We start from the raw sequence: 13,209 nt of genomic DNA, 5'->3' as shown, positions 1-13,209 counted from the left end.
CTTTCCTTGTGGTGCCCCTCTCCCCTTCAGATCTATCTCTCCCTTCTTTCAAAAGATTCCCTGCACTCAGCCCAAAGTTTGACTTATGAGTCTCAGCATCTGCTTTGATACTCTGCAGGGTAGAGTCTTCCAGAGGCCCTCTGTGGTAGACTCCTGTCCTGTTCCCTGTTTTCTCCCTCTTCTGATGTCTATCCCTTTTGCCTTTTTGAATGATAATTGAGCATCTTACCCAGGGTCCTCCTTCTTGCTTAGCTTCTTTAGGTGTACAATTTTAGTATGACTGTCCTATATTATATGTCTAATACCCACTTATAAGTGAGTATATACCATGAGTGTCTTTCTGCTTCTGGGATACCTCACTCAGGATGGTCTTTTCTAGTTCCCACCATTTGCCTGCAAATTTCATGATTTCCTTGTTTTTAATTGCTGAGTAGTATTCTGTTGTGTAAATGTACCACAGTTTCTGTATCCATTCCTCAACTGAGGGACATCTGGGTTATTTCCAGGTATATTATATTTCAATAAAGTTATTTTGAATATATGGGAAAAAGATATATTATATATACAGTGTTCTGCCTGCATGTATGCCTAAAGGCCAGAAGAGGACACCAGATCTCATTATAGATGGTTATGAGCCACCATATAGTTGCTGGGAATTGAGCTCAGAGCCTCTGAAAGAGCAGCCAGTGTGCTCTTAACCTCTGAGCCATCTCTCTAGCCCCAATAAAACTATTTTTTAAAAAATAAGAGAAAAATCTTCATGATTTTGTGTTTCATGATGACTCCTTAGGACACCAAAAGTGTAGCTGATAAAAGAGACAATTGATAGTTGAATTTCAGAAAACTTAAAAACTTTTGTATATCAAAGTTGCCATCAAGAAAGTGGTGGGCTGGAGAGATGACTCAGAGGTTAAGAACATTTGCTGTTTTCCAAAGATTCTGAGTTCTATTCCCAACAACCACACGGTGCCTCACAACCATCTGTAGTGAGATCTGGTGTCCTTTTCTGGCGTGCAGGTGTACATGCAGACAGAACATTGTATAAATAATAAATAAATTAAAAAAAAAAAAGAAAATGGTGTTGCTGGGCATGGTGGCACATGCCTTTAATCCCAGCACTGAAGAGGCAGAGGCAAGTGAATCTCTGTGTGTTCAAGGCCAGCCTGGTCTACAAATTGAGTTCCAGGTTAGCCAAGGAAACACAGAGAGTCCCCGCTTCCCCCCGTGTCCCCAAAAAGCAAGGCTGTGTCTGTTCAAAGATAATATGGTTTTATATAATAGCTCCATGACATTAAGCAAATTAATGTATTTTGTGTAGCTAAGTTCCGGTTTTCTCCTCTGCAAAATTGGGAGGTTGTAATATTATAAGTTGGTATATATAAAGTACTTGTGGTGTTGGAGGCCTTAAAGATGCTACACAGACTGCTACACAGATCTTCTTTGGAGAAGAGTCAATATAGGTTTTTTGGTTTTGTTTTGTTTGTTTGGGGTTTTGGGTTTTTTGGGGAAATGGTTTTTGTTTGGTTTGGTTTTTCAAGACAGGGTTTCTCTGTGTAGCTTTGGGTGTCCTGGAACTAGCTTGAACTCACAGAGATCGGCCCGCCTCTGCTTTCAAGTGTTGGGATTGACAGCATGAGCTACCACACCTAGTTAATTTCACCTTCTTAAAGTACTGTTAATGTTTTCATCATTCACTAGCAAGAGTGCAAATATAAAAAGAGGTTGCTTCCCTTCTGAAATGCTGAAACAATCAGAGATAGTTTTTCTTTCATGGCAGGGAAACAAGGTGTCCATCACAGTGACTCTCTCACAGACTCTTCCTTTCCCCCTCTGAATCTGCAGCGCATGTGGGGACTGTGGTGGGTGGCATCGTCTTCTTCTTCACCTACCTCCCATACATGTACATCGCTTTCAGTTACCACCAGAGGACCTCTCTTCAAAAGATAGCCTTTTGCCTCTTCTCAAATGTTGCCATGGCAATAGGAGTCCGATTCATCTCTCTGTTTGAAGCAGAAGGTAAGATTTATTTTTCTCAAATTCTGTTTAGGTTCCCTACATGCTTTGCACCAGACAAGGCTGCCCTCCATTTCCAAATACACTTAACTGACATGTTTGTTTCATTTAGTGTTTTAAGCACTTACATTAACAATGTGGGATGCAAAAGAGATATATAATGTGCTTCACAAATCTTACAACATAAGCCGGTGGTGTCACATGTCTTTAGTCCTAATACTTAGGCAGCAGACCATCGAATTTGAGGCCACCTGGTCCAGTGAATTCCACGACAGCCAGGGCTACACAGAGAAACTCTATTGAAAAAACAAAAACAAAAGCAAGCAACCAATCAACCAACCAACCAACCAAAAACCACCTTGCAGCATAGATATAGATATGGAGAGGGAAACTAAAGCATATTAAAGAAAGGTAATTGGAGCTAAACATGTTGGTATGGGCCTGTCCCCAGCTACTTGGAAGGAAGATGACTGCAGGAATCTTACTGGAGCCCAGTAAACAGGAAGATTACCGGCACCCAGAAATCCAGGATAGCATGGGCAACAGAGTAACTTTGTTTGAAAAGAAATTATTAGGAAATTATATTCTCATACAATTTTATAGATATGAAATATATAACTTTATGATTAGAAGCTCAGAAAACATTTTGAATGTTACTGATAATGTAGTTTTCACATGTATTAGTCTTATTGCTTGTGGTGTCCCCTCTTCTACAGGTCTGTCTAGGGGATTTTATTAATCAGCCTTATGTTATTATAAAGAAATATCTGAAATAATTAACTTGGAAAAAGAAAGACTTATTTTGATTTACAGATCCGAAGATTCTAGTCAAAGATTAGGTGGCCTCCTTATGTTGGAACTCAGTTATAAGTGAGTATGTATAGATAAAGAACTCAAGAAGTTAAACACCAACAAACCAAGTAATCCAGTTTAATAATGGGGCACAGAGTTAAACAGAGAATTCTCAATAGAGGACTATTGAATGGCAGAGAAACACTTAAAGAAATGCTCAATGTCCTTAGTCATAAGGGAAATGCAAATCAAAACAATCCTGAGATTTCACCTTACACCCATCAGAATGGATAAGATGAAAAACTCAAGTGACAACACATGCTGGAGAGGATGTGGATAAAGGGGAACGCTCCTCCACTGCTGGTGGGAATGTAAACTGGTACAACCACTTTGGAAATCAATCTGGTGCTTAGAAAATTAGGAATAGTGCTACCTCAAGATCCAGCTATAAAACTACAAGACACACATGGTATATATTTACTTATAAGTGGATATTAGACTTATAATATAGGATAAACATATTAAAATCTATAGTCCTAAAGAAGTTAAACCACAAGGAGGACCCTAGGGAAGATGTTTAATCCTCATTCAGAAGGGCAAACAGGACAGACATGGGAAGTGGGGGAAGACAGGGAATAGGACAGGAACCTACCACAAAGGGCTCTGAAGGACACTACCCAGCAGGGTATCAAAGCAGATGCTGAAACTCATAGCCAAACTTTGGACAGAGTGCAGGGAATCTTGTGGAAGAAGGGGGAGATAGAAAAACCTGGAGAGGACAGGTGCTCCATGAGGAGACCAACAGAGCCAAAACTTATGGGCCCAGGGAGGCCTACAGAGTCTGATAGTAACCAGATGAGGGTTAGGGTTAGGGACCAAGGACCATGCATGGAGAGAACATAGACCCCCCTGCTCAGATATAGCTCAAATATAGGCAGTTCAGTCTCCATGTGGGTTTCCTAGTAAGAGGAACAGGGACTGTCTCTGACATGAACTTGTGGCTGGTTCTTTGATTACCTCCTTGCTGTGGGGTACAGCCTTGCCAGGCCACTAAGGAAAAAGATGCAGCCAGTCCTGATGAGACCTGATAGGCTGGGGTTAAATAGAAGGGGAGGAGGTTCTCCCCTATCAGTGGACTAGGGGAGGGGCAAAGGGAGAGAAGAGGGAGAGAGGGTGGGACTGGGAGGAGATGAGGGAGAGGGCTATAGCTGGGATACAAAGTGAATACATTGTAATAAATAATAAATAAAATTTTTAAGGTTTCAGTCTATGGTTTGTTAGTTCCACAGAGAAAAATAACAAAGCATTGACACTGAAATTAAGATATATAAGAAAAAGGGAAAGACAACGTTAGAGTTCGAGAAGACACATATAACACATTTAGCTAGCAAGCAGCTTATGTTCAGAATGTATAGAGGATACATCCACATCATTAAAAACTTGCTTCTGTAATTTAAAGTAATGAGGCAAAGACACTTGTGGCTTTATGAGGAAAGAGATATGTGGTGCTCTACTTTATTTGGGGTGTTTAGGCCTCAACCTCTCTTCCAACCTCCTACTCCTACATAGGAGAAAGAAGGTTAGTGGGGAGAGGGGGCCCAGACCCTTCTACTTCTCCTGGCTGTTTAGGGTCAGTGGGTTCTTTTAGGGCTCTATACCAATCTCTGTCAACTGCACATGCAGCCAGCGGGCTCCTCCATGCCGCTGCACCCCAAAGTGTTTCCCTTCATCTGTCTGTTCCAAACCGCCACACCGTCCATCTCTCTGGTCTCTCTCAATTAATACCTGCCACACACCAACACTACATGCCACATCTTCTTTTTCTGGGCTCTCAGTTTATATCCTCAGAGCCCTAGACCATGCCCTTCTCCACGTGCTGCACATGGAAGGCCCTTACCAGCTGGCAAAAGCCATGCCCTGGACGAGACAGTTAGCAGGTGTGGACTAAAATCCCACACTTGGATTAAAACAAAAACATATTTACATAACATAACTGAGTTTACAAAGAAACCAAAACTTCCATTCCCGAGACATACAGAAGGCAATAAATATATAGGTGTTGGGAATCGAACCTTGGTTCTCTGGCAAAGCAGCCAGTCCTCTTAACTGCTGAGCCATCCCTCTAACCCTAGTATGTTTCTTTTTAAAAGATACCAATAAATCAATAGTGGAGATAGAATGAAACCATAAAAGGGCTGTGAGATGGCTTAGTGGGTAAAGCTTCTTGCCTTCAAGTCTGATGACCAGAGTCTAATCCCCAGAACCAATGTGGTAGAAGGAAGGAGAGATCTGACCTCTCTGCTGTCCTCCCACCTCCACACACACCATGTACACACCACATACATACAAAGGACTAAATGGATGACAATAGAAATCAAAAAGTTCTCCATTCCTGAGGCATCATGGCATATGCCAGTAATCCCAGCTGAGAGAGGCTGAGCCAGGAGGAATGAGAGTTCATGGTCAGCCTGGGAAACATAGAGAGGCTTTGTCTATTAAACAAAAACAAAACATCAAGGACTGGAAATACAGTTCAGTGGTAAAGTGCTTGCCTATTGTGTGCAAGGTCATAGGTCCAACCCCTAGTACTACTGAAATAGATACTTTTAAAATCTCCGTGGTACTTAATATTGCTATAAACTTCATTGGAGCTGGCATCCAATGAAGATGTGTTTTGGATATATTCATCAGGATGTTTATAGCTTCAGGAGGAAGGACCTGTACACCCAGAGTGGGGAGCACACTCTAGCCATGGCCCAAGTTTAAAGATTTTGAGGAAAATCCGAGTTGCCTTGCCCACTCACCTTCCCACCCTGCTGATACACAAGTGTGCTGCTGTTGCTGCTGCAGCTGCTGTCCTTTGCTAATATCAGAGCCCAACTTCGATGAAGTCCTCAGCTGTCCAGGAACCCCGCTAGCCCTTATCTCTAGATTTGGACTGCTGAGTCTTGTGGCCTGAACAGACTTTCAACATGCAGACAGCCACTGTCCCCTTTCCTTTGTAACAGGTACTGGCATCCAATGGAGGAACATCGGCCGTGTCCAGGGAGACTTTAGCTTCCTCCAGGTGCTGCTGATGCTTCTGGTGGACTCCTTCTTGTACTGTCTGATAGCCTTTTTGGTGGAGTCTTTCTTCTCAGGAAAGCTTAGCACGACTAAGTCTTGTTACATCTTTGCCAAGGTAGGCTCTGATTCTGCTATTTCAGAGACAGATATTAAGTTGTTATGTTTGTCGTCTGTGTTCCTCCATCTCCTAACGGTGTTCTAATTAAGGCCTCAGACAGTAAGTCTTTACCCCAGATTCATGTCCTAACTATCCACTTGTGATTGGCAGTGGAACATAATTAACAGTGAGTCTTTGTTTCTCTGAACTTGCCCCACAGCTGATGCAATGACCTCGAGAATGAAACACTGTAATACCAAACACTGTTTGCCTGTTGATTACCAGGCCCTGCATTATCCCACAGAATGCTCTTTGCTGATATCAGAACCCAACTCACTAGAGTTCTCACACACCCCTTCTCCACTAAGTGGTGTTAGTAGAGGGGCCTTTGAGACCTTTATGATCAGTATGCCCTACCTCATAGGTACCTGTCTTAGCTAGGGTTTCTATTACTCCGATAAAACACCATGACCAAAAGCAATTTGGGGAGCAAAGCATTTATTTCAGCTTACAGCTCTATCACTCAGAGAAGTAAGAACCTGGAGGCAGGAGCTGATGCAGAGGCCATGGAGAGGTGCCGTTTACATGCTTGCTGTCATGGCTTGCTCAGCCTGCTTTCTTACAGCACCCAGGACTAGCAGCCCAGTCACAGTTTTCCTGGACAGTCCCAGAAATTCACAGACTAAGTTTTTCTTGCGAATATGAGCTTTTTGTGCTTGACTCAGCCTCCCACCATGGCCTGTGATGATCTGCCCATGGGGCTAGTGAGAGACCTCTGCAGCATCTGCTCTGCCTTGCTTCTTGTATGGAGAAACAGGTAACTGTAACACCAGCATTCCCATCCAGGCCTCGCCCCCAAGAACACGAATGCTGGTGAGGTGGTTTTCCAAGTACAGTCAAGAGCCTGGAGATGAGGCTGCTTTCTTAGATCCCCTCTCAGTGCCAGGGACTTTAGGGATTTTAGGTTGACCTGCAGTAAATCCACCAGTGGGCTGGTTAACTTCTCCGGGTGCCATGAAATATTAGATTCAGCAAATAAACTGCCTGTGCGTCAGAGGTCTAATTTGCCAAAGTTTGTCTCCCATAAGAGAAAGACGACACAAACAGTTACTGTGAAAGTTAACTTCTCATGCAGTGCCCCTCCTGGCTCAAGAAGCCTGTTCCAGTAACACTGCCACTTCTGGATATCGGGGGTCCTGAGAAAATTTCAAGAAGCGATTTCATGGAGGATGAGCCAACTGATGAGCTGAAAGCCGTTGAAATCCGACATCTGTGTAAGGTATTGGCTTTCAAGCTTCATTCCAGGAACTTGAGAGAAACAACCCCTTTAAGCTTGTGTTTTATTCTAACAGTACTTACAAGCTACTCTTTGGAATCAAGAATTTTCATTCCCTGTGTGATCCTACTCTCAAAAATTAGAAATGTAGCTTGAAATGGCCTGTTTCCTGTCATGAAGTTAAACGGAAGATCTGTGGATCTGGTTTTTTGGAAACAGTGCCCTCTCGACCTCCAGTACCAAGCATCTCCATTGGCGATAGGCCCGAATGCAGCCATCTGACAGATGACTTATATCCACCAAATCAAAATGTAAACCCAATCCCAAGTATAGGAACAGGTGGTTGCTCTTCCATAGGTGCCTGCAGACACGTATGCCATGCAGAGCCCTGTTCACTAAGTATTTCTGTGTATAATCTCAGTGCTTACAGGGTCTACAGAGTGTGGACTGTCTGCTAGGAATCTTGGTCCTTCAGCTATAAAAGAAAGCAGTGGGACCCTCTGTCCTTCCTTGACCTTAAGCTAACTCAGCTGGTGCGGTGGCACAGGACTTTAACCTGAGCACTTGCTGGGCACAGGCACATGGGGCTCTAAGTTTCAGGTTTGCCCGGCCTACACAGGGAGCTCCAGGCCAGCCAGGGCTCTGTAGTTAAGACTTGTCTCAAAACAACAACAATAAACGCACCACTCAGTCTTGCATTGTCTTCTTCTGGGAGATCAGCTGGATCATGTCCCAGCCTGGGACACTCACGAAATGGGTCCAGCTCTTCTATAAAATAGTAGTTAGGAGTTGCCCCAACTCCCTGTGGGCCCTTCCCTTGTTCCCTTACTCTCCGACTAGCTCTCGCTCTTTCTTCATAATAAGCAGTGTCAAGGCAGATGGTTCTGTGAGATTTCAGCTAATCAGCAGGCTCAGCTCACAGCTCTTTCTGTGTGACACATGGAATAATTGCTGTTCCCTGGATCATCCATACCACAAGCTTTCATGAGTGCAACGTGGCTGAAGCAGCTCATTTGTGGTAGAAGACCAGGGTTAGAATGCTTCCTTTGGCATGCCTTTTGCTTCTTTTCTTCCTGCCCTCTGCTCCCTTGCAATAGACTGCTCACTATCCTTGTTGTTCACAATTGTGCCACATGACACTCTGCTGAAAAGGACACTGAAGTCAAAAACAGACGCTCACTTGGTTCAAAACAGTAGAGACCAAGCAGAAATAAGGTCAGGGGGAGTGTGCAACTTTCTTCTATAATACCACGTTTCAAGCATCATTGGATGACATCTAAGTGCCAACTGACAAGTGACTGCAGCCTAGACCCAAAGTCCAGCCCAAATGCCATTAGATGGGACAGAAATAGTCTAAATCAGACACCAAAATGCAGTGCCATTTCTAGTATGGCAGTATAGATGACTTTTTCCTCCTTATTTTTTTTGAAGGTCTATCTATCTATCTATCTATCTATCTATCTATCTATCTATCTATCTATCTATCTATCTATCTAATGTATATGAGTGCTTTCTGTAGACCAGAAAAGGGCATTGGATCCCATTTACAGATGGTTGTAAGCCACTGTCTTATTTTGAGTTTTATTGCTATGAAGAGACACCAGGACCAAGGCAACTCTTCTAAAGGGAAGCATTTAATTGGGGCTGGTTTACTGTTTCAGAGATTTAGTCCATTATCATCATAGCAGGAAGCATGGCTGCGTGCAGGCAGACATGGTGCTGGAGGAGCCGAGAGTTCTACATCTTGATCCACAAGCAGCAGAGAAAGACTGTGTGCCACATTGGGTGTAGCTTGAGCATAGGAGACCGCAAAGCTCATCTCTCAGTGACTTCCTCCAACAAGGCTATACCTGCTCCAACAAGTCCACACCTCTCCTATGAGCCAAGCATTCACACACATGAGTCTATAGTGGCCAAACCTATTCAAACCACCACAGCCACCATGTTGTTGTTGGGAGGAGAACTCAGGACAGCTGAAAAAGCAGCCAGTGTTACTAACCACGCTAAGTCAACTCCTCAGCCCCTCTTCCTTACTCTTAAAGCATGAAGTTCTTAAATAACAAAAATATTTTTTAAAATATTGGAGCTGGTGGCTGGAGCAATGGCTCAGAGGCTAAGGCACTGGCTGCTCTTCCAAAGGACCTGGGTTCAATTCTCAGCACCCACATGGCAGCTCACAACTGTCTGTAACTCCTGTTCCGGAGGATCCAACTTCCTCACACATGCAGGCAAAACACCAATGTACATTAAATAAAAATAAATTTTAAAAAATAAAATCTTGGAACTATCTGACCTGGAAAACAGGTGACTCAGATTCTCTTTAGTTACATAACTCTTACCGAAGAAGCAAGGTGCACGTTCTCAGAGGCTTAGCCAGGTGAAAGGGTAAGGTCTACTTATGAGTAGAGGGAGGAAAGCCACGTATCTCACAAGCCTTCTAACCTTGAGCTCCTAGGCCTTTGGTTCAGGTTTCCTACTGCCATGTTTCAGGAATTGGGTCAACCCCTACTCAGGTTCCCCAGTAGCTCAAGGGGGTGAAATTATGAGAGAATTATGAAACCTTTTAGGTTTCAGTTTGAATACCCATTAATAACCTACATTTAAAAATTATTTTTACTTTTAATTAGGAGTATGTGTGTGTGGAAGTTGGGGGTGGAGTGTGTGCACATGAGTGCAGGTGCCCATGGAAGCAAGAGGCCTTAGATACCCGGGAGGGATGGGTGGTCATGGGTGGCCAATGTGGATACTTGGAATCAAACTTGGATCCCCCACAAGAGCGATATGAGCTCTTAACCGCTGCGCCATCTCTCCAGTCCTCACCCTGCTTGATGAACTTTCAAAGGAAGCTGACTTGGATACGAGGCTTTCCAAACTCTTTAGAAATGCCTGCACCTGTGGTACTATCCTGCCAGTCACGCCCTGACGTTCCCACAGGTGTTTTACAGGGGAAGGAGTAAACACATAGCAGTCAAAGATCTGAGCATGAACCTGTACAAGGGGCAGATCACCGTTCTTCTGGGACACAACGGATCAGGAAAAACCACTGTCTGCTCCATCCTTACAGGTACCTGTGTGGGGCAGCTCTGCAGGGGCAGCCCTTAATAGACGGCTGCACAGATCTACATTTTGGATTTCTTCTCTGTTAAATTTCATTGACATTTTAATGTTAAACATGATTTGTTGTTAATTGTACCATCGTTGTAGTATCTGGTTGTATACACTGATACTTCGGTAACTATGCCCAGACAAGGAAATCTTTGCCCCCTTCAGTCAGTCTGCAGAACTACCTCTCATTCTCTCCGACAAGACATGAACAGTGTTTAGTTTCCTTCTAGATAGAACTGTACTGCTCAGCGTGAGACACTGCTCATCTCTTAGCACCTCAAATCTCTCAATGAGAACATCTTTGGATTTTGATTCCCACAGGTACTTTTAGAATGCTTCCTGTGAGTTATTCCAAAATACTCATTTCAGAGTAATTTTGTGCTTAAATAATTATTTCATATCCTGTCAACTAAAATGATGTCCTGTGAAATTTGAAAACTCACTCAGGAAACATTTATTGGAGGTTTAACACATATAAAGCTCAGGACAAAATCAGAGGGGTGCATAGCCAGCTTTGAAGGAGCTCTAGAAATCAACAGGCCCTTACACACAGAATGCTATGGGGCTGGCAATCAAGCAACTGTGAGCCTCTTCAGATGGGAGCAGTTTTTCAGTATTAAAACACTTGAAGAACAGCAAGACTTAGTGACACTTGGTGAGGGGTGGCCTCTGCTACCAGGATTTTGAAAGCCAAGTCTTAACTAACATATATGTACTGGGTATGTTATGTGTGTATCCTACTGGAGACTAAACCCTACAATTTCCTGGTCAGAGGTACAGGCATTTCTCGAGGAGTGGACCTCTTCAGATATAGGCTGTTTCTTGTTTTAAAAACAAAATCTCAGGTATTCGATTTTACCAATAAAGACTCATGAGCCAGGTGCTGGGGTGAAAACCTACTAGCCCAAAGAGGCAGAGAAAGCACCCAGGTGATCTTCCTACTCAGCTCACGTCCCAGAAGGAAAAAGCCAAAAAGCCCCCTTTACTTCTCCACACTGTCTTAAATGCCCTTCTCTCAATGTCTCTCCTTTCTGTTTAATCCCTGTCGGCTGGTTTCTTGCTCCACCTGTTGACCTAGGGTTGACTTTATTTAGCTCTTGGATTAAAGGTGTGTGCTAGGGCTGAGACATACCACAAGGATTGTTTACAGTAAACAGGAAGCTCTTGGGTTAATGGTGTGTGTTGGGGCTGAGCCACAGCAAACAAGAGAGAAGTTTTTACAGTTCACAATCTCAGGGTTCATAATGGGAGCAAATATCCTACAACAGTTTTTTACAAGTTAGGCTGAAGAAGCCCTTTCTGAATGTGTGTGTGTGAAGTTCTCAGTGCTGGAAAAGAAGTCCAGCTGTGCCTATAGGCTAAGTATCAAAGAGGCAAGTCAGGCGCTAGATTGTTCAGGAAGGCCATGAGTCCTTATTTCTTCACACACTCTTCCCTATTACAGTCCCTTGTTTTGTGGCCAGGATTCCTCACAGTCAGCATTTCATTTGTCTGTAAGTTTATGTGTATGCTATTTCTCTGTCTCACCATCCCATCTTATTCCTGAAGAAACTGCCTTGTTTACATCTGGAAACTACAATGCTGGAACAGTGTGTTTGCACAGAATGCATCATTTCATTGACTAAAAGTCTGAATTGCAAATATGGTCAAAATGCCAGCCATGAATGCCATGTTACAGAAGCCCTATCACAGATTTCTAACTAAATTATAGAACATACAAAAAATTTAACTCTGGCCTGGCGAGAGAGACGTGACTAGGAGTCATATAATGGTGTTCGTGCACTCTGGGGATAATCAAAAGCAAAGTCTGGTTGCTTCTCCAGGACATTGGCTAGCAAAGGACTTCCATACCATAGTTTTTTGTTTTTTTCAAACAGGATTTATTGTGTAGCACAGACTAGCCTCAAGTGGCACATGCTAGAATTATAGATATATGTGCCATTATATCCAGCTACAAACTATATTCTTTTGGCAGAAAAAAAGCCCCAAACTTTATGTATTATAGACTTTGAAACTTCTGCTATTATAAATTTACATAAATACTTTTTATTTTTTTGAGTCAGGGATTCTCTATGTAGCTTTGTCTGTCCTGGACTCACTTTGTAGGCCAGGCTGGCCTTGATCTGCCTGCCTCTGCCACCATGCCTGGCTAAGACTTTCTTTCTTTTTGTTTGTTTGTTTTGTTTTTTTACAGGCAGGATTTCTTGTTAGCCGTGGCTGTCCTGGAGTTTGCTCAGCAGATCAGGCTGGCCTTGAACTCAGAGATCTGTCTGCCTCTGCCTCCAGAGTGCTGGTATTAAAAGTTGTGTATCACTATTATCTGGCATAAAGACTTTCCATAGTTAATCTAGAGTGGTTTTACCTTTTATTCTTGGTGTGTGTGTGTGTGTGTGTGTGTGTGTGTGTGTGTGTGTATGGCTGTGGGCGTGTGAACATGTGTAGATGGAAACCAGAGGACAACTTCAAGTGTCATTCCTTGGAGCTGTTCACCTTGTTTTGTGAGACAGTTTTACTCACAGGGACCTGCGGCTCACTGATTAGCCTAAGGTGGTCGGCCAAGGAGCCCTGGATATCTGCCTGACTCTACCACACCCGCCCCAACCGTCATACACACCAGCGATGGGATTCCATGGGTGCTGAGGCCTGGACTCAGTCCTCAGTCCTTCACCAGCTATCTCCCCCAGCTCCTCTACCTTTTTACCTTTAAAAAATGATTTTTAAAAACATCTGTATGCTGTATTTCTGTGGATGGATGCATGTGAGTTCAGTTGGGAACTGAATCTGCGTGTTTTGTAAGGACAGTATGTGTTCTTAACCTCTAAGCCATCTCTCCCAGCCTGTGGGCTTGGTCTTGCTGTTC

At 43.4% G+C, this 13,209-nt stretch overlaps 1 protein-coding gene across 8 annotated transcripts in view; it reads left to right on the top strand.

Moving 5' to 3' along the window:
• LOC129674689 (ATP-binding cassette sub-family A member 17-like) overlaps positions 1-13,209 on the top strand; it is a 75,456-nt gene that overhangs the window by 18,575 nt on the left and 43,672 nt on the right. For 7 of the 8 annotated variants that reach the window (XM_055604831.1, XM_055604829.1, XM_055604830.1 and 4 more), the window contains 4 exons: positions 1,843-2,016; positions 5,814-5,986; positions 7,104-7,247; positions 10,179-10,308. In XM_055604831.1, the coding sequence (XP_055460806.1) occupies positions 1,843-2,016; positions 5,814-5,986; positions 7,104-7,247; positions 10,179-10,308 (621 nt within the window). The remainder of the gene's footprint in view (positions 1-1,842; positions 2,017-5,813; positions 5,987-7,103; positions 7,248-10,178; positions 10,309-13,209) is intronic. The other variant, XM_055604832.1, reaches the window with a different exon arrangement.

The sequence above is a fragment of the Psammomys obesus genome, unplaced genomic scaffold (assembly GCF_907164565.1).
Source record: "Psammomys obesus unplaced genomic scaffold, mPsaObe1.curated_primary_1811, whole genome shotgun sequence".
Classification (NCBI taxonomy): domain Eukaryota; kingdom Metazoa; phylum Chordata; class Mammalia; order Rodentia; family Muridae; genus Psammomys; species Psammomys obesus.
Note: the sequence above shows the minus strand (reverse complement) of the source record. Positions and strands in the feature narration are given on the sequence as shown.